This window comes from Chelon labrosus, assembly GCF_963514085.1.
Source record: "Chelon labrosus genome assembly, chromosome: 17".
Lineage (NCBI taxonomy): Eukaryota > Metazoa > Chordata > Actinopteri > Mugiliformes > Mugilidae > Chelon > Chelon labrosus.
In genome coordinates this window covers 26,209,270-26,229,953 of record NC_140350.1, presented here as the reverse complement: position 1 = coordinate 26,229,953, position 20,684 = coordinate 26,209,270, and the positions used below count along the sequence as shown (strand labels likewise).

The 20,684-nt window shown below is 47.2% G+C and overlaps 1 protein-coding gene across 1 annotated transcript; it reads left to right on the top strand.

Annotated features, from left to right (window-relative positions):
- Positions 1–3,439: 3,439 nt before the first annotated feature.
- On the top strand, positions 3,440–20,084 carry LOC311502215 (rab proteins geranylgeranyltransferase component A 2-like; the record flags this gene model as incomplete). Its single annotated transcript, XM_084564340.1, is given in 17 exon segments — positions 3,440–3,491; positions 4,286–4,352; positions 4,489–4,570; positions 4,642–4,766; positions 4,837–4,981; positions 4,983–5,081; positions 5,209–5,340; positions 13,260–13,376; positions 15,980–16,091; positions 16,172–16,394; positions 17,249–17,326; positions 18,691–18,798; positions 18,883–18,946; positions 19,011–19,107; positions 19,420–19,518; positions 19,604–19,749; positions 19,818–20,084. Coding segments are annotated over 17 exon segments (2,013 nt in total).
- Positions 20,085–20,684: the final 600 nt, after the last annotated feature.

Here is a 20,684-nt window from a genome sequence, read left to right as displayed (position 1 = left end):
TCCTGCATTAAAAAGAAAGAAGAAGAAAAAAAAGACATGTTATTGTTTCAGAAATCTCCAGATTTCATGTTAGATCATAATATCCTTATGACATTGTAAATAGAACTTACCACAAGCAATGGTCACTGGCAGGAGCTTCCAAATGCACATGGTTGCACAGCAGAAACACGACTGATTGGTGGCTGCTTCCCTTAAGTTGAAAGAGAATACATTATTTAGTTTTTAAGTTAGCCATCAAGTGTGTTAGCTACTAACATGATGCACAAATTACCCAACTTTTAACATAAACAGATATACTTTATTTTATGATTTTAGGGAAGCTGGCTAACATTTTGGTACTTTTCTACCACATGTAAATTCTGTTAACAGTGTAGCAAATTAACATTACCAGCAAGAACTAGCTGGGCCTTGTAATATTATGGCTGATAAATACTGAACACAAGATAATTAGGAGGGTGAATAAAAGATCACAGATGCCCTTATGCTATTGACAGCAGAAATAACCATCAGTCAAGTTTGCAGCTTGAACCTGGGGATTAACTAACGTTACCACATGTCAAGTGTCAAAAACGCAACAACAACAACAAACTTTGGAGCGTTAAGCCCCTTCCTGACAAGCTAGCATGTCATGGTTGGTACTATCTTCAATAGCTTTAACACAGAGCACTTTAAGACAGTAATGTCGGCTCTTCGCGCCACTGATAACAATTAAAAACACTAAGCAGAGCAAACGCATTTTAAGGTACGAACATAACATTAGCTGTAACGTTAACTAACTTAAACGTGGTAGCTACCATCAATGCCGCCACAAAATAACATTACGTTTACAAATGATTGCTTTTATTTCTTAGTTAGCTAGCGAACTGTGATAACATAACCCACCCACGACCAGAGGACGGCTAGTGTAAGTTAACTTTATAGTTTGAATGAAGAATGCTAACGTTAGCGCTAGTTGGCATTTATAAGCTATCAAGCGGGAGTGCTGAACTTACGGCCAGAGTCAAGGCCAGTCAGGTATACTTGGAAACAACGTTAACGGTAGACAAAGTTTAATGTTTTTATCTTACCAGTGTCATTGTTGCTCGTTGTGTTCTTCTATGTCGCAGCCTGGATCGAGGGTCTGTTAATGTAGTGAACCGACCGCCGCCCACTGATTGTTCAGTGACGGACGTTTTTTTTTTTTTTTTATTCCTTTATTTGGACGTAAACAGGTCAGAGAGCGGGATCTCAAACTCAACAATGCGCATGTGCAAATCATGCTTAATCGAAAAATACTGTAGTGTCCTGTAATTTAAAACATCACCATACTGTTTGGGGCCTCTGTCCTGTTGCTCCAAGTTAAGCAGCCCACAATGCATTGCTAACTACAGTACTAAGCTGTTTAACACGAAAACAGTATTTTAATGCTGAAAATTGGCTGTACATTTACAGCAATTGCTTACAGTGTAGTTTTCATAAAGCCGATGTTTTTATCAGCCAAGGACACTGAGCAACATGAATAAGATGATGTTAGCTAACATTTACAGGAGTTTATTATTGGAGAGGGGAGGGTCACAGTGGACGCCCCTACTCAGCCGAAGTCCATCCACGTTATACGATGAGAGAAAATTGTTACCGTGATGAGTTATATCAGCCTGGACAGAACCTGACAGTGTGACGTCATTTCCTGTTTATACTTCGCTGTGTCTGCACGAGTTTTAAACCGGATGGAGGATGAGATTGCATCAATAGAGGAATAAAAGAGGACATACATATAATGTCATGATGTGACATGTCCCTCTGAACCCTGAAAGCACGGTTTAAGGAGTTAGGACTGAGGAGACGGGCAACCTCGTCCTCACCGTGTGTCCCTTTGGCGTCTTTAAATAATGCCAATGTCTTTCAAGACATGCAGAAATTTGGCAACAACTGCCTACACTTAACGTGTAGCTGACCTTTCACAAAGCCTCATTTAAGCATCAGTAAAATGTTTCTATATATTTAATGTGTTTAGTTTGATCTCATTGTGTTACTGCTCTGCAGGCAGAAGATGAAGCCCTCATTCAAAGATCCGTTGAGGAGACCATGGTGGAGGAATATACGTTGTTAGACATGATGCTACCAGTAAACCAGAAGACACTGTGGTCGTCCTGGAAGGGCAGATGGTACTGCATGATCTGGACAACGCTGGATTAGCTGCTGACATGTTATTTGGCCTAATGTATGCTTTAAACCTCAGCTACCCTCCTGAACTGAAGTATTTTATGAAGTGCTTCAGAAAGTTGTGATGAAGCTGGGTGAAAACACGCCCTCTAAGTATTCTCAAGTTCTCAAGGTGAGCTGATGCTATGTTATGAGAAGGTGGACACAGCACCTTTTGCCTTTTGGAGTATGGACCGTTGCTCTTTTGTTGCTGTTGTACTGGAGTTTGGACAAATACTTGCACTGCCTATTATTTATACTTTCTTTATCTGTGGCATATATGCTGTGTTTTCATTTTCTTCCAAAATGTACCTTGCAGTGCTCTTTGACAAAATAAAAAAACTCATAAAAAGTAAAAGTTTTTCTTTATGTCTTATTTATTTTTGGACATTTTGATGGTAGATGCTGTAAATAAGAGCTGAGGTTGGATCAGACAGAAGGATGTACAAAATGGATTTATTTAAGTAACAGGAATTAGTGCACAGAAATAATTTTATCATGCAACGGATGAGCAAAGTATGCAGAAGCTTTATAACTGTAAGATTTACTTGTCTGGGTCAGGTCGATTAAACAGAACAACCGTGTGTGTAATTTATATAAAAAAAGTATGTTGCTTTAACAGATGCTAATTGAATAAAACAAACATAAAAAAGCTTTAAAATAACATTTAAAAACATGTTGGTTTAACGTAGAGTGGCTGAATACACTTAACATTAGAGAAAATTATTGTATTAACATACAAAAGTCATGTTTCTTTAACCAAAAGTAATTTAGTATATTTAACATAAATAAATAATTTTAAGGAAACATAACTTTAATTTGTGCAACCGATGTACAGACTTTTTTCATGTAGATCCAACAGCCTTTTTTTTTTTTTCAGTGCAGAGGCCCGTCCTCACAGACTCAGACTAAATACTGACGGGAAGGAGCTGAATATTTATGCAGTCACTTATTTTACTTCACACTTGTAATTAAAAAGAAAAAACATGATGCTTGTAAAAATGTTTCCTCATGTCTTGTTCCTTCAGTCATGATTCAAACATTTATTTCTAAGAGTCTGAAACTATTTTTCTAACAATTCTTTTCCATATTTTCTTTAATTAAATAATAAAAACCTGATCTCATTCAAACTGAGCAGATTTTCATAAATTCTCAGAATCATAACATTTTAAATAAAGATAAATGTGTTCATGTGACACGTGATCATTATTGACCAATCAGAGGGAACCGCTCCCAGTCACGTGACTCCACTAACAACATGGCTGCCGAGGATCTGCCGTCTGAGTTTGACGTCGTCATTCTAGGGACAGGTACACAACACCTGGGTTATGTGACGTGTTCTGATCCGGTTCCGGTGGTTCGTTAATGTGTCCCCATTTGGTCCGACTCCGGGTTCGGTCCAGAACATCCCGGTGTCCCGCTGTAAATCGGTCCGAACCGTTGGGTTAGCCTGGGCGTTAGCTCGCAGCTAACAGTCAATGCATCTTCAATGACAGTGGCTAGCAGCTAACGCCTCGGCTGTGTGTTAGCTCGTCACAATAATATAATTTAATGTAATTTAATAATAGTGTTTGTTAATGTTAGCACGAAGCTAACAGCGCTGCCTCGGCCCCGTTAGGTTTATATACTGAGAGTGTTAGCTTCTCTTTAGCCCGCTGTGCTAACAGGTTAATGAGAGCTGGTCATAGACTGGAAGCTAGCTGATGCTAGCTGATGCTAGCTGATGCTAACTGATGCTAACTGATGCTAACTGTTTATGTGTCAGTGATTATAGATTTATAATGATGTTTAATATTCATGGTGATGTTGAGAATGAATCAAACATCAATACTTCCGTTTATCAGCAGCCTCAGAATCAGCTGATCGTGACAATACATTTATACATTTATACATTTACATGTTTACATACAGTTTTATTAAGTCTAAGTTCATCTTCATGTCAAAGAGTCGTGTCAACGCTGTGGCTGCAGATCTGACCTCATCACGTCAACACGTGTCCTCCAGACGTCCTCCAGACGTCCTGGGTCCACAGACACTGGGTCGGTCTGTTGTGTGGTTACTGAATATTATGTGTTGATTGTGTGTTGATTGTGTGTGTGTTGAGGTCTTGCTGAGTCGGTGGTGGCAGCGGCCTGTTCCAGAGTCGGACAGAGAGTTCTTCACCTGGACAGGTGAGTGCTGGTCATAGTCATCAAAGATAGAACTGATGGTTGACTCTACAGAGGAGTGTTGGTTATATTGTTTGTGTAGTGGCAGCAGGCTTTTATTGTGGCGGGGGAGTGACAGCTTCCTGTGTTGTGTGTTCAGGAGAAGTTATTACGCAGGGAACTGGGCCAGCTTTACCTTCAACGGCCTGCTCACCTGGATACAGCAGCAGCAGCAGCAGCAGGTGAGTGTCCAGGTGATCAGACAGCAGCTTGTTGATCAGACAGGAAGTCACTTACATCAGTGTGTTGGTAGGAGGAGCCTCAGGCCGAGGAGGCCCGGGATTGGTCGAGCCTGGTGGAGGAAGGGGAGGAGCTGATCTACCTGTCCAGCTCAGACTCCGCCTCCATCAGTAACCTGCAGGTGTTCTGCTTCACCAGGTAAGCCCCGCCCCTCTGCTCTCATTTACCTGGATGGTTAAGAGTTGTATCAGTTAATGTTTGTTCTCAGTGAGGAAGACGAGGATGATGAAGCTCAGAGCGCTGATCCACCAAACACCACAGAAGAAGAAAAGGCACCTGACGAAGTGAAAGAAGCGTCGGAGACAGAATCGACCGGTCTGAGAGAAACGATGAAGAAATATTTATTGATCAGTTAAAGCTCAGAGTAATGATGTGTTTGTTTCTGTAGGATCACATGAAGAAGAAACAGGAGCAAGAGAAGAAGAGGAGGAGGAGGAGGAGGAGGAGGGACAGGTGAGGAAGAACAGATCAAGTGTATTGATCCTCCTCCATCATCATCATCATCATCATTATCCTCTGTCTGAGAGAAAACTCAGCTGCTCAATCATCAATAATCACTTCAGGTGTCGTACAATCACAGGCCGCCCAGCCGGAGGCAGACAGGCCACACCCCCCCGCTGCTGCAAGCCAATCACAGCCAACCAGGAAGAAGATCAGCTACGCTCAGCTGGTGAAGGAAGGACGCAGGTTCAACATCGACCTGGTCTCCAAGGTGAGACAGATTATTGGTTGGTTGGTTGAGTGGTTGGTTGGTTGGTTGGTTGGTCCAGTGGTTGGTTGGTTGGTCGGTCCAGTGGTTGGTTGGTTGGTCGGTCCAGTGGTTGGTTGGTTGGTCCAGTGGTTGGTTGGTCGGTCGGTTGGTTGGTTGGTTGAGTGGTTGGTTGGTTGGTTGGTTGAGTGGTTGGTTGGTTGGTCGGTCCAGTGGTTGGTTGGTCCAGTGGTTGGTTGGTCCAGTGGTTGGTTGGTTGGTCGGTCCAGTGGTTGGTTGGTTGGTTGGTTGAGTGGTTGGTTGGTTGGTTGGTCGGTCCAGTGGTTGGTTGGTTGGTCGGTCCAGTGGTTGGTTGGTTGGTCGGTCCAGTGGTTGGTTGGTCCAGTGGTTGGTCCAGTGGTTGGTTGGTTGGTCCAGTGGTTGGTTGGGTGGGTGGTTGGTTGGTCCACTGGTTGGTTGGGTGGTTGGTTGGTCCAGTGGTTGGTTGGTTGGTCCAGTGGTTGGTTGGTTGGTCCAGTGGTTGGTTGGTTGGTTGGTCCAGTGGTTGGTAGGCTGGTTGGTTGGTCCACTTGTTGGTTGGTCCAGTGGTTGGTTGGTTGGTTGGTTGGTTGATTGGTTGGTCGGTCCAGTGGTTGGTTGGTTGGTTGGTTGAGTGGTTGGTCCAGTGGTTGGTTGGTTCGTTGAGTGGTTGGTCCAGTGGTTGGTTGGTCCAGTGGTTGGTCGGTTGGTTGGTCCAGTGATTGGTTGGTTGGTTGGTTGGTTGGTCCAGTGGTTGGTTGGTTGGTCCAGTGGTTGGTTGGTTGGTTGGTCCAGTGGTTGGTTGGTTGGTCCAGTGGTTGGTTGGTTGGTCGGTCCAGTGGTTGGTTGGTTGGTCGGTCCAGTGGTTGGTTGGTTGGTCGGTCCAGTGGTTGGTTGGTCCAGTGGTTGGTTGGTCCAGTGGTTGGTTGGTTGGTCCAGTGGTTGGTTGGGTGGGTGGTTGGTTGGTCCACTGGTTGGTTGGGTGGTTGGTTGGTCCAGTAGTTGGTTGGTCCAGTGGTTGGTTGGTTGGTCCAGTGGTTGGTTGGTTGGTTGGTCCAGTGGTTGTTTGGTTGGTTGGTTGGTTGGTCCACTTGTTGGTTGGTCCAGTGGTTGGTTGGTTGGTTGGTTGATTGGTTGGTCGGTCCAGTGGTTGGTTGGTTGGTTGAGTGGTTGGTCCAGTGGTTGGTTGGTTGGTTGGTTCGTTGAGTGGTTGGTCCAGTGGTTGGTTGGTCCAGTGGTTGGTCGGTTGGTTGGTCCAGTGGTTGGTTGGTTGGTTGGTTGGTTGGTTGGTTGGTCCAGTGGTTGGTTGGTTGGTTAGTTGGTCGGTCCAGTGGTTGGTTGGTTGGTCCAGTGGTTGGTTGGTTGGTTGGTTGGTCCAGTGGTTGGTTGGTCCAGTTGTTGGTTGGTTGAGTGGTTGGTCCCGTGGTTGGTTGGTTGGTTGAGTGGTTGGTCCAGTGGTTGGTTGGTTGAGTGGTTGGTCCAGTGGTTGGTCGGTTGGTTGGTCCAGTGGTTGGTTGGTTGTTTAGTTGGTCGGTCCAGTGGTTGGTTGGTTGGTCGGTCCTGTGGTTGGTCGGTTGGTCGGTCCAGTGGTTGGTTGGTTGGTTGGTTGGTCCAGTGGTTGGTCCAGTGGTTGGTTGGTCCAGTGGTTGGTTGGTTGGTTGGTCCAGTGGTTGGTTGGTTGGTTGGTTGGTTGGTTTGTCCAGTGGTTGGTTGGTTGGTTAGTTGGTCGGTCCAGTGGTTGGTTGGTTGGTTAGTTGGTCGGTCCAGTGGTTGGTTGGTTGGTCGGTCCAGTGGTTGGTTGGGTGGGTGGTTGGTCCAGTGGTTGGTTGGGTGGGTGGTTGGTTGGTCCACTGGTTGGTTGGTCCACTGGTTGGTTGGTCCAGTGGTTGGTTGGTTGGTTGGTTGGTCCAGTGGTTGGTTGGTTCAGTGGTTGGCCCCGTGGTTGGTTGGTTGGTTGAGTGGTTGGTCCAGTGGTTGGTTGGTTGAGTGGTTGGTCCAGTGGTTGGTCGGTTGGTTGGTCCAGTGGTTGGTTGTTTGGTTGGTTGGTTGGTCTGTCCAGTGGTTGGTTGGTCCAGTGGTTGGTTGGTTGGTTAGTTGGTCGGTCCAGTGGTTGGTTGGTCGGTCCACTGGTTGGTTGGTTGGTTGGTTGGTCCAGTGGTTGGTTGGTTGGTTGGTTGGTCCAGTGGTTGGTTGATTGGTTAGTTGGTCGGTCCAGTGGTTGGTTGATTGGTTAGTTGGTCGGTCCAGTGGTTGGTTGGTTGGTCGGTCCAGTGGTTGGTTGGTTGGTCGGTCCAGTGGTTGGGTGGGTGGTTGGTTGGTCCACTGGTTGGTTGGGTGGTTGGTTGGTCCACTGGTTGGTTGGTCCAGTAGTTGGTTGGTCCAGTGGTTGGTTGGTTGGTTGTTCCTGTAGTTGGTTGGTCCAGTGGTTGGTTGGTTGGTTGTTTGGTCCAGTGGTTGGTTGGTTGGTTGGTTGGTCCACTTGTTGGTTGGTCCAGTGGTTGGTTGGTTGGTTGGTTAGTTGGTTGGTCGGTCGGTCCAGTGGTTGGTTGGTTGGTTGGTTGGTTGGTTGGTCTAGAGCAGTGGTTCTCAAATGGGGGTACGCGTACCCCTGGGGGTACGTGAAGGCACTCCAGGGGGTACTTGAGATTTTAAAATCTACATATATTTAAAAAGTAGCATCCATGCAAAAATCCTTTAAAAATAATTATTTAATAAATATTTCAGGAAAATATAAGTTCATAAAATTAATTTTATATTTCAGTAGGCTATTCACTTTCATTATCCTAAAAACCCAGAGTCCCCCCCATACCAGGATGGTTCGACCCAACCTGTCACGTACCTGCCATCACCTGTCAATCACTGTTAAAACTCAAACGATGGAGTCGTGGTTGAAGCGTAGCGGCAATTCTTTTGAAAACACGGAGGGACAAGTGGCAAAGAAGGCCAAACCACAGCCGGCAAAATTCCGGCTGTTTCTTGAAGAGTATGTTTTATTTGGATTTACGTCCACAAGTTGCAACCCACCCAATGCACTGTGTTTTTTCTGTGGGGAGAAATTAGCTAACAGTTGCATGAAGCCAGCACATCTGCAGCGTCATCTTAATACAAAACATGGATGTCACGTCGGTAAGTTTGTAGTAATGTTAAGATGTCAGTCTTCTTTTTGATTCTTAGAAAGATATTTTAAGATGATAAATACTTTTATTTTTAGCAATTTCTGCTTTTATTTAAAATTAAGTTAATGACTTCTTTTTGAGAACAGATCTTTTGAATTATGAACATTTAAAAAGTTTAATAAATTAGACACTGATGGCACAGTGCTCTGTTTTAAGTCTTTTTTTTCTCAAGTAGAAATGCTTTGCGCTGGTTAGGGGGTACTTGGCTGAAGAAATATTTCACAGGGGGTACATCACTAAAAAAAGGTTGAGAACCACTGGTCTAGAGGTTGGTTGGTTGGTCCAGTGGTTGGTCCAGGGTTGGTTGGTTGGTCCAGTGGTTGGTCCAGTGGTTGGTCCAGTGGTTGGTCCAATGGTTGGTTGGTCCAGTGGTTGGTTGGTTGTAGATTCCGACCGATATATCGGCAGGCCAATATTATCGGCCGATATTAGGCATTTTCCAAACTATCGGTATCGGCATTTATAATGGCCGATAAATGAATATTTCAAAAATAAAATAAAAACGAAACACCCTTCAACCATGTCATGAGTGTTGGCTTTGTATAGTTTGTCCACCAGAGGGCACTCTACACCGTCCCTGTTGGCAACACTCGTGTATAACGCGCCACACATCCTGCAACCTGCTGATCCAGCCAGAGTCGGGCAGAGAGAACCAGTTATCCGCGAGTAAGATCATCGGTGAAGTGCAGGGGCGGAGTGGCAATCGGGACGACCGGGACTTTTCCCGGTCGGCCGGCCGAAGGATTTGCGCAGCGGAACACAAATTGAGCGGCCGCGAGGCGAATGCGACCGGCCTGAGCTTATCAGAATCATTGACGTTACTAAATTCTCCGCGAATAGCAGCCTGTGCGGTCAGAATTTTCCCGGTGGATTTTAGTGCCCCACTCCGCCCCTGGTGAAGTGTGTTCATGGTGAGTTGGTCACGAGACATACATTGCTTGAATAACAATTAAAAGAACATCCCCATCAGTTCTCTTAACTCAAATAAGCATGACAAAATTCGTGACTATGATGTCCAGTTTTGCTGCTGTTAAATAAGCCGAGAGTGAAGCGGAATTAGCTACGTTACGTTGTTACAGTGTAGTTGACTGACTGTTCTTTTAACTTTTGACAATGTGACTGAAGTATTTCTTTAATAGGCCTATGTCTCACTTCCTGCTTCCGGAACGCGGAGTAGGGAAATCGAACTTCCGGTCGTTGCTAGGAGCGCTACTGTAACGATAACAACAATGGCAGCCTCCACCTACATTGATGCACAGAAGACTACGGAAAGCGAGTTAAGCATGTAGTTGTGCATGTATAAAGCATGATTACAGCCTGGGCATCCTAGCACTGTAACCTGTAGGGTATGAGGCTCCTCGTTTTTCCTCATAGAACAGTAGCAGTTCGCCCGGACTGCCACTTCCATATTAACTAAATCTGACACTGCAGTAATAGAGGGAAAGATTATCACACCGTACAGCAACATCGCTGGGCATTGACAGCGAATAATAATTCTCAACTAACGTACAACTAACTCAACTAACAACTAACGTAACAACTTCACGTAGTGGCCTGGAGCTCTGACATGCTAGCGACATTTACATGCTAGCATCGGAGCCACTGAGAAACTAAATATATATTCCCACCAATGATTGTAAATAAAACAAAATTCGATTAATTAAAAAGGATGTTTTATCTGACACATTTATTACACGTATCTCTGCTATATAAATACACTTGACTTTGACATTCAAGCTAGCTAACATTTACGAAGGTGAGTCAGCGGAATGTTTTATTTACAATCATTGGTAATACATATTTAGTTTCTCAGTGGCTCCGAAACCTTGCCCGACGAGCCCCAAGATTAGTAGCATAGTTAGGTAGCAGCTGTACATGTAAATGTCGCTAGCATGTCAGAGTCCAGTGGTTGGTTGGTTGTTCCAGTGGTTGGTTGGTCCAGTGGTTGGTCCAGTGGTTGGTCCAGTGGTTGGTTGGTTGGTTGGTCCAGTGGTTGGTTGGTTGGTTGGTCCAGTGGTTGGTTGGTTGATTGGTCCAGTGGTTGGTTGGTTGATTGGTCCAGTGGTTGGTTGGTTGGTTGGTTGGTTGTAGGGCTGCTCGATTTTGGAAAAAATGAGAATTACGATTTTTTTGGTCAAGATTGAAATCACGATTCTTCAAATGATTCTTTTTGAGTTTAACCCCCCCCCCCCCCCCCGTTCAATTTGGGAGAGACCCGGTATCGGCCTTCAAAATCCTTTATCGGTCGGGCTCTAGTTGGTTGGTCCAGTGGTTGGTTGGCCCAGTGGTTGGTTGGTTGGTTGGTTGGTTGGTTGGTCCAGTAGTTGGTTGGTTGGTTGGTTGGTCCAGTGGTTGGTTGGTTGGTCCAGTGGTTGGTCCAGTGGTTGGTTGGTTGGTTGGTCTAGTGGCTGGTTGGTTGGTCCAGTGGTTGGTCCAGTGGTTGGTCCAGTGGGTGGTTGGTCCAGTGGTTGGTTGGTTGGTACAGTGGTTGGTCCAGTGGTTGGTTGGTTGGTCCAGTGGTTGGTTGGTTGGTTGGTTGGTTGGTCTAGTGGTTGGTCCAGTGCTTGGTTGGTTGGTTGGTCTAGTGGTTGGTCCAGTGCTTGGTTGGTTGGTTGGTTGGTTGGTTGGTTGGTCCAGTAGTTGGTTGGTTGGTTGGTTGGTCGGTCCAGTGGTTGGTCCAGTGGTTGGTTGGTTGGTTGGTCTAGTGGTTGGTTGGTTGGTCCAGTGGTTGGTTGGTCCAGTAGTTGCTTGGTCCAGTGCTTGGTCCAGTGCTTGGTTGGTTGGTACAGTGGTTGGTCCAGTGGTTGGTTGGTTGTTCCAGTGCTTGGTTGGTTGGTTGGTTGGTTGGTCCAGTGGTTGGTCTAGTGGTTGGTCCAGTGGTTGGTTGGTCCAGTGGTTGGTTGGTTGGTTGGTTGGTCCAGTGGTTGGTTGGTTGGTTGGTCCAGTGGTTGGTTGGTTGAGTGGTTGGTCCAGTGGTTGGTTGGTCGAGTGGTTGGTCCAGTGGTTGGTTGGTCGAGTGGTTGGTGCAGTGGTTGGTTGGTCGAGTGGTTGGTCCAGTGGTTGGTTGTTCGAGTGGTTTGTCCAGTGGTTGGTTGGTCCAGTGGTTGGTTTGTCGAGTGGTTGGTCCAGTGGTTGGTTGGTCGAGTGGTTGGTCCAGTGGTTGGTTGGTCGAGTGGTTGGTCCAGTGGTTGGTTGGTAGAGTGGTTGGTTGGTTGGTTGGTTGGTTGGTCCAGTGGTTGGTTGGTCGGTCCAGTGGTTGGTTGGTTGGTTGGTTGGTTGGTTGGTCGGTCCAGTGGTTGGTTGGTTGGTCCAGTGGTTGGTTGGTTGGTCCAGTGGTTTGTTGGTTGGTCCAGTGGTTTGTTGGTTGGTCCAGTGGTTGGTTGGTTGGTTGGTCTAGTGGTTGGTTGGTCCAGTGGTTGGTTGGTCCAGTGGTTGGTCCAGTGGTTGGTCCAGTGGTTGGTTGGTTGGTCCAGTGGTTGGTCCAGTGGTTGGCTGGTTGGTCCAGTGGTTGGTTGGTCCAGTGGTTGGTCCAGTGGTTGGTTGGTTGGTTGGTCCAGTGGTTGGTTGGTCCAGTGGTTGGTTGGTTGGTTGGTTGGTCCAGTGGTTGGTTGGTTGGTTGGCTGGTCCAGTGGTTGGTTGGTTGGTCCAGTGGTTGGTTGGTCCAGTGGTTGGTCCAGTGGTTGGTTGGTTGGTCCAGTGGTTGGTCCAGTGGTTGGTCCAGTGGTTGGTTGGTTGGTTGGTCCAGTGGTTGGTTGGTTGATTGGTCCAGTGGTTGGTTGGTTGGTTGGTCCAGTGGTTGGTTGGTTGGTTGGTTGGTTGGTTGTAGGGCTGCTCGATTTTGGAAAAAATGAGAATTACGATTTTTTTGGTCAAGATTGAAATCACGATTCTTCAAACTATTCTTTTTTAGTTTAACCCCCCCCCCCGTTCAATTTGGGAGAGACCCAGAGGTGAACTGTCCCCAGCGCCCCCTCTCCTTTCCCTTTCTCACGCACACCTTCTGTGCACGGCACCTTCTCGGAAAGCAGGGGCGCCTGCAACTACAGGGGGCGACAATTTGCCAGTTCCACACACAGATATGACAGATAATAGAAAACCATGTAGCGGCGCAGATGTATTTGTTTATTTTTTATTTTTTTCCAAGTGCTCGTGCCGCCCCCCTTGTGTCCTGACAAAATGCCGCCCCGGGCGACTGCCCGGTTAGCCCGTGCCTAAAACTGCTACTGGGTGCAGATATCACACTGTAGCACATTTTGCACATTATGTGGGCCTGTGCTTCGTCGGATTCTTCGAATCCGAAGTGTTGCCATACAAGAGAACTTGTTTTACCCTTTTTATCGACCAAACGGGACCGTCCTTCCTCTGCCATCTCGCTCGCGCTGTTTTCTGAATAAGATGAGTGTTGCAGGTCACCACACACCGAGCTCGTGGGGCGGCGTTGAATGCTCTGGGGAAGCGACTGAATTGTGCATGCGCGTCTCTTTCAGAAAAACCTCACAGACAATAGAAAATGGCAAAAGAATCGTTCGGTTGGTTGGTCCAGTGGTTGGTCCAGTGGTTGGTTGGTTGGTCCAGTGGTTGGTTGGTTGGTTGGTCTAGTAGTTGGTTGGTTGGTTGGTTGGTCCAGTGGTTGGTTAGTTGGTCTAGTGGTTGGTTGGTTGGTCCAGTGGTTGGTTGGTTGGTTGGTTGGTCCATGAACACTCAACAGTTTGTTTCCTCTTCCTGCAGCTCATGTTTTCTCGCGGCTCATTGGTTGATCTGCTCATCAAATCCAGTGTCAGTCGCTACGCAGAGTTCAAGAACGTCACCAGGATACTAACCTATCGCCATGGCAACGTGGAACAGGTGTCTGTGTCTCCTGTCTGTCTCTGTCCTATCACACCTGTCTGTCTCTGTCTCTGTCCTATCACACCTCTCTGTCTCCATCCTATCACACCTGTCTGTCCCTGTCCTATCACACCTCTCTTTCCTATCACACCTGTCTGTCTCTGCCTCTGTCTTATCACACCTGTCTGTCTCCGTCCTGTCACACCTGTCTGTCTCTGTCCTATCACACCTGTCTCTCTCTGTCTCTGTCCTGTCACACCTGTCTGTCTCTGTTTCTGTCTTATCACACCTGTCTGTCTCTGTCCTATCACGCCTGTCTGTCTCTGTCTCTCTCCTATCACAACTGTCTGTCTCTGTCTCTGTCCTATCACACCTCTCTGTCCTATCACACTGTCTGTCTGTCTTATCACACCTCTCTGTCCTATCACACCTGTCTCTCTCTGTCTCTGTCCTGTCACACCTGTCTGTCTCTGTTTCTGTCTTATCACACTTGTCTGTCTCTGTCCTATCACGCCTGTCTGTCTCTGTCTTGGTCCTATCACACCTGTCTGTCTCTGTCTCTCTCCTATCACACCTGTCTGTCTCTGTCTCTTTCCTATCACACCTCTCTGTCCTATCACACCTGTCTGTCTTATCACACCTCTCTGTCCTATCACACCTGTCTGTCTCTGTCCTATCACACCTGTCTGTCTTATCACACCTCTCTGTCCTATCACACCTGTCTGTCTCTGTCCTATCACACCTGTCTGTCTCTGTCTCTGTCCTATCACACCTGTCTGTCTCTGTCCTATCACACCTCTCTGTCTCTGTCCTATTACACCTGTCTGTCTCTGTCCTATCACACCTGTCTGTCTCCGTCCTATCACACCTGCCTGTCTCTGTCTCTGTCCTATCACTCCTGCCTGTCTCTGTCTCTGTCCTATCACTCCTGTCTGTCTCCGTCCTATCACACCTATCACACCTGTCTGTCTCTGTCCTATCACACCTGTCTGTCTCTGTCCTATCGCACCTCTCTGTCCTATCTCACCTGTCTGTCGCTGTCCTATCATACCTGTCTGTCTCTGTCCTATCACACCTCTCGGTCCTATCACACCTGTCTGCCTCTGTCTTATCACACCTGTCTGTCTCTGCCTCTGTCTTATCACACCTGTCTGTCTCTGTCTCTGTCCTCTCACACCTGCCTGCCTCTGTTTCTGTCTTATCACACCTGTCTGTCTCTGTCTTGAATTTCCCTCGGGATTAATAAAGTATCTATCTATCTATCTATCTATCTATCTATCCTATCACACCTGTCTGTCTCTGTCTCTGTCCTATCACACCTGCCTGTCTCCGTCCTATCACACCTGTCTGTCTCCGTCCTATCACACCTATCACACCTGTCTGTCTCTGTCCTATCACACCTGTCTGTCTCTGTCCTATCACACCTGTCTGTCTGTCTTATCACACCTGTCTGTCTCTGTCCTATCACACCTGTCTGTCTCTATCTCTGTCCTATCACACCTGTCTGTCTCTTTCTCTGTCCTATCACACCTGTCTGTCTCTGTCTTATCACACCTGTCTGTCTCTGTCCTATCACACCTGTCTTTCTCTGTCTCTGTCTTATCACACCTGTCTGTCTCTGTCTCTGTCCTATCACACCTGTCTGTCTCTGTCCTATCACACCTCTCTGTCTCTGTCCTATCACATCTCTCTGTCTCTGTCCTCTCACACCTGTCTGTCTCTGTCTCTGTCCTCTCACACCTGTCTGTCTCTGTCTTATCATACCTGTCTCTGTCTCTGTCCTATCTCACCTGTCTGCCTCTGTCCTATCACACCTGTCTGTCTCTGTCTCTGTCCTATCTCACCTGTCTGTCTCTGTCCTATCACACCTGTCCGTCTCTGTCTTGTCACACCTGTCTGTCTCTGTCTTATCACACCTCTATGTTCTATCACACCTGTCTGTCTCTGTCTCTGTCCTATCACACCTGTCTGTCTCTGTCTCTGCCCTATCACACCCGTCTGTCTCTGTCCTATCACACCTGCCTGTCTCTGTCTTATCACACCTCTCTGTCCTCTCACACCTGTCTGTCTCTGTCCTATCACACCTGTCTGTCTCTGTCTTATCACACCTCTCTGTCCTCTCACACCTGTCTGTCTCTGTCCCATCACACCTGTCTGTCTCTGTCTTATCACACCTCTCTGTCCTCTCACACCTGTCTCTGTCTCTGTCCTATCACACCTGTCTTTCCCTGTCTTATCACACCTGTCTCTGTCTCATCACACCTGTCTGTCTCTGTCCTATCACACCTATCTGTCTCCGTCCTATCACACCTGTCTGTCTCCGCCCTCTCACACCTGTCTGTCTCTGTCCTGTCACACCTGTCTGTCTGTCCTATCACACCTGTCTGTCTCCGCCCTCTCACACCTGTCTGTCTCCGTCCTGTCACACCTGTCTGTCTCTGTCCTGTCACACCTGTCTGTCTGCCCTATCACACCTGTCTGTCTCTGTCCTATCACACCTCTCTGTCCTATCACACCTGTCTGCCTCTGTCTCTGTCCTCTCACACCTATCTGTCTCTGTCTCTATCCTATCACACCTGCCTGTCTCTGTCTCTGTCCTCTCACACCTGTCTGTCTCTCAGGTGCCCTGCAGCAGAGCAGATGTCTTTGCCAGTCGTCAGCTGACTGTGATAGAAAAGAGGAAGTTGATGCGTTTCCTGACTTCCTGTATGGAGGAGACAGAGGAGCAGAAAGGTGAGACAGCTCACCTGTCCAGACTGGTTCTCTGGGTCTGTGTCTTTAAGGCATTGTGGGTAATGAAGTGTCCCCCCCAGCCTACCACAGTCGGCCATATTTGGAGTTCCTACGTGACCAGCAGCTTGGCGACAACCTGCAGCACTTCCTGCTCCACTCCATCGCTATGGTAACAGAAGACACACCTACAGAGGAGGGTCTCGCCTCTACGCGTCACTTCCTGCGCTGCCTGGGTCGCTATGGCAACACTCCCTTCCTGTTTCCTGTCTATGGCCTCGGAGAGATTCCTCAGTGTTTCTGTAGGTAAGAACCCCCGGTCTGCTACTGGACAAATAGAGACATCTGGAGACAAACAGAGACATCTGGAGACAAATAGAGACATCTAGAGACAACTGGAGACAAATGGAGACATATATCGACAAATAGAGACATATATAGATATCTGGAGACAACTGGAGACAAATAGAGACATCTGGAGACATCTAGAGACATCTGGAGACAAATAGTGACATCTAGAGACATCTGGAGACACATATAAACATCTGGAGACATCTAGAGACAAACATAGACATCTGGAGACAAAGAGAGACATCTGGAGACATCTAGAGACAAATATAGACATCTAGAGACATCTGGAGACAAATATAGACATCTAGAGACATCTGGAGACAAATATAAACATCTGGAGACATCTAGAGACAAACATAGACATCTGGAGACAAATATAGACATCTGGATGCATCTAGAGACACACATAGACATCTGGAGACAAATATAGACGTCTGGAGACACATATAGACATCTGGAGACATCTGGAGGCATCTAGAGACAAAGATAGACAAATATAGAGATCGTTAGCCGCTACATTGGTCCTTCAGTGTCTCTCTGCAGACACCTCGGCTGGTCGTCACGGAGACAGTGTTGTCTCGTTGGAGCGGAACATGAATGTTAATGAGGTTAGCTGTCCCTTTGTCTGTCCCTCTGTCCCTTCATGAAGAGAATGAATTATCTATAAGTCCAGCGGGAGGCGCTGCAGACGGAGCTCATGACGTGAGCTTCACATGTGGAGGGGGAGGAGTCTGAGACGAGCTCTGTGATTGGCTGTCCATCACCTTGTCTTGGTCCTTGATCCTGTCATGTGACCTGTGTCTTTCCAGGATGTGTGCCGTGTTTGGAGGGATCTACTGTCTGAGACACTCGCTCAGCTGTCTCCTGGTGGACAAGGACACCAACAGGTAGGAAGGAGATGTCCAATCAGAGGGAGGCTTTATCAACGGTTTAGTGTCTGGTTATCCTCTGTTAGCTGTAGCATGCTAGCAAGGTTAGTGTCTGGTTATCCTCTGTTAGCTGTAGCATGCTAGCAGGATTAGTGTCTGGTTATCCTCTGTTAGCTGTAGCATGCTAGCAAGGTTAGTGTCTGGTTATCCTCTGTTAGCTGTAGCATGCTAGCAGGATTAGTGTCTGGTTATCCTCTGTTAGCTGTAGCATGCTAGCAGGATTAGTGTCTGGTTATCCTCTGTTAGCTGTAGCATGCTAGCAGGATTAGTGTCTGGTTATCCTCTGTTAGCTGTAGCATGCTAGCAAGGTTAGTGTCTGGTTATCCTCTGTTAGCTGTAGCATGCTAGCAGGATTAGTGTCTGGTTATCCTCTGTTAGCTGTAGCATGCTAGCAGGGTTAGTGTCTGGTTATCCTCTGTTAGCTGTAGCATGCTAGCAGGGTTAGTGTCTGGTTATCCTCTGTTAGCTGTAGCATGCTAGCAAGGTTAGTGTCTGGTTATCCTCTGTTAGCTGTAGCATGCTAGCAAGGTTAGTGTCTGGTTATCCTCTGTTAGCTGTAGCATGCTAGCAAGGTTAGTGTCTGGTTATCCTCTGTTAGCTGTAGCATGCTAGCAAGGTTAGTGTCTGGTTATCCTCTGTTAGCTGTAGCATGCTAGCAGGGTTAGTGTCTGGTTATCCTCTGTTAGCTGTAGCATGCTAGCAGGGTTAGTGTCTGGTTATCCTCTGTTAGCTGTAGCATGCTAGCAAGGTTAGTGTCTGGTTATCCTCTGTTAGCTGTAGCATGCTAGCAAGGTTAGTGTCTGGTTATCCTCTGTTGGCTGTAGCATGCTAGCAAGGTTAGTGTCTGGTTATCCTCTGTTAGCTGTAGCATGCTAGCAAGGTTAGTGTCTGGTTATCCTCTGTTAGCTGTAGCATGCTAGCAAGGTTAGTGTCTGGTTATCCTCTGTTAGCTGTAGCATGCTAGTATTACCGGCCTCAGACCTAGGGGAATCTGGGCAGGTATAAGGCCACAGGCTAAATAGCACTGTGGGTTAGAAAGCAGTGGAGACGAACAAAGTTAATCTTTCTCAAGCGCTGGACGTTTATTTCTGAGCGCTCGAGCTACCGTCTCCACGGTAACCCACTATGGTGATAGAAGTGGAACAGCGCCATCTAGCGGCATGAAGTGGAATAAATGGAACACTTAAATGTAATAAAATAAAAAAAATAGAAGGGGGTAACTGTGTTAATTAAATATAATAGGACATTTTCTCTACCCATTACACTAGCAGGGTTAGTGTCTGGTCCTCCTCTTCATCTCCTCCTCTTCCTCTGTGTTTCAGGTGTAAGGCGGTGATTGACAGCCGAGGACAGCGAATCAGCTGCAGCCATGTGGTGGTGGAGGACGGCTCCGTGGGGACAGACAGGAAGAGACAGGCCACGCCCACCAGGTGAGAGGCAGCCAATCAGCAGCAGCAGCAGCTGTGTAGGAGGCGTGTCCTCCTGTGGACGTACTAATGAGTGTTTGTGTCCAGGTGGACGAGCAGAGCCGTCCTCATCACTGACTCGTCCGTCCTCCAGTCAGACTCTGAGCAGCAGGTGAGTCCTCCAGCTGTCAATCACAGACGTAAACAAACTCACTAACTAACTAACTTTGTCTCAGGTTTCCATGGTAACGGTCCCTCCAATAGCAGCAGGACATCCAGCCGTGAAGATGGTGGAGCTGTGTTCGTCCACCATGACCTGTGTCCCGGGGACATGTGAGTCCAACGATCTAAGAACCACAGAAGACGAATCAGCTGATTATTATTGATAAACATCAATCAGCTGATCATTATTGATAAACATCCAACAGCTGATTATTATTGATAAACATCAGTCAGCTGATTATTATTGATAAACATCAATCAGCTGATTGTTATTGATAAACATCTATCAGCTGATTACTGATAAACATCTGTCAGCTGATTATTGATGAACATCAATCAGCTGATTATTGATGAACATCAATCAGCTGATTATTGATAAACATCAATCAGCTGATCACTGATCACCTGATCCTGATGTTTCAGACCTGGTTCACCTCACCTGTCAGTCAGTTGGCTCCGCCCACGAGGACCTGTCGCCGGTGGTAACCAGGATGTTCAGCACGCCAGAGTCACATGACCAAGGTGAGACGTGATTGGAGGCTGGAGCTCATAGACTGATGATCAGTGAGTCATGTGATCACTCTGTCTGTCCTGGTTGTGTCCTCAGGACGCCGTCCGTCCGTCCTCTGGTGTCTCTACTTCAACATGGTGGACGGGTTGGGTGTGGAGGTCGAAGGTCACGACCTCCCGGCCAACGTGTACGTGTGCTCGGGTCCAGATGGAGGACTGGGACACGACCACGCTGTGAGACAGGTGAGACACTCGGACAGGTGAGACAGGAAGTGTCTCTGGTCAGAGCTCATGGTCGTCTCTGGTTTCAGGCTCAGTCCGTCTTCAACAGGATCCTCCCTGACCAGGACTTCTGTCCTCCTGCCCCCAACCCAGAGGACATCCTGTATGGAGACAGCACGGGGGAGGAGGGGGGAGGAGCAACGGGGGAGGGAAGGGAGGGAGGAGCATCAGGGGAGGGAGGAGCAACAGGGGAGGGAAGGGAGGGAGGAGCAACAGGGGAGGGAAGGGAGGGAGGAGCAACAACGGAGGAGGGAGCATCGGAGGAAGAGGGAGGAGAAGAGCAGACGGAGGAGTAGCTGCTGCAGTGCATTGTGGGTAAATGTTGCCTTGGTCTCTTATTTTTCTGTTTTGTGTCAAATTTAAAAAGTTGTGACTCAATAAAACTTCAACATGAACGAGTGATTGATTCATGTGTTCACTGACACTGGAAAACACCACAGAAGAAGAATGGAGTATAATCAGTAGTAATAGTACACAGTAGTAGTAGTAATAGTACACAGACTGGACAAAGACGTCTGGTTGGACCTCCTTTAGCTCTGATTACAGCTCATTCTCTGTATCATTGTTTCTATAATCTTCTCCAATGTCTCCAGATTTATTTCCATCCAGTGTTTCATTCATTGTATTGATGATGGAGAGTCTGACCACTGCTCAAAGCCTTCTCCAGCACATCCCAAAGATTCTCAATGGGGTTAAGGTCTGGACTCTGTGGTGGCCAATCCATGTGTGGACATGATGTCTCATGCTCCCTGAACCACTCTTTCACAATCTGAGCCCCATGAATCCTGGCATTGTCATCTTGGAATATGATCCATTGATGGAGTAACCTGGTCATTCAGTATATTCAGGTAGTCAGCTGACCTCATAATGTTGCTGAACCTAGACCTGAGCAACTG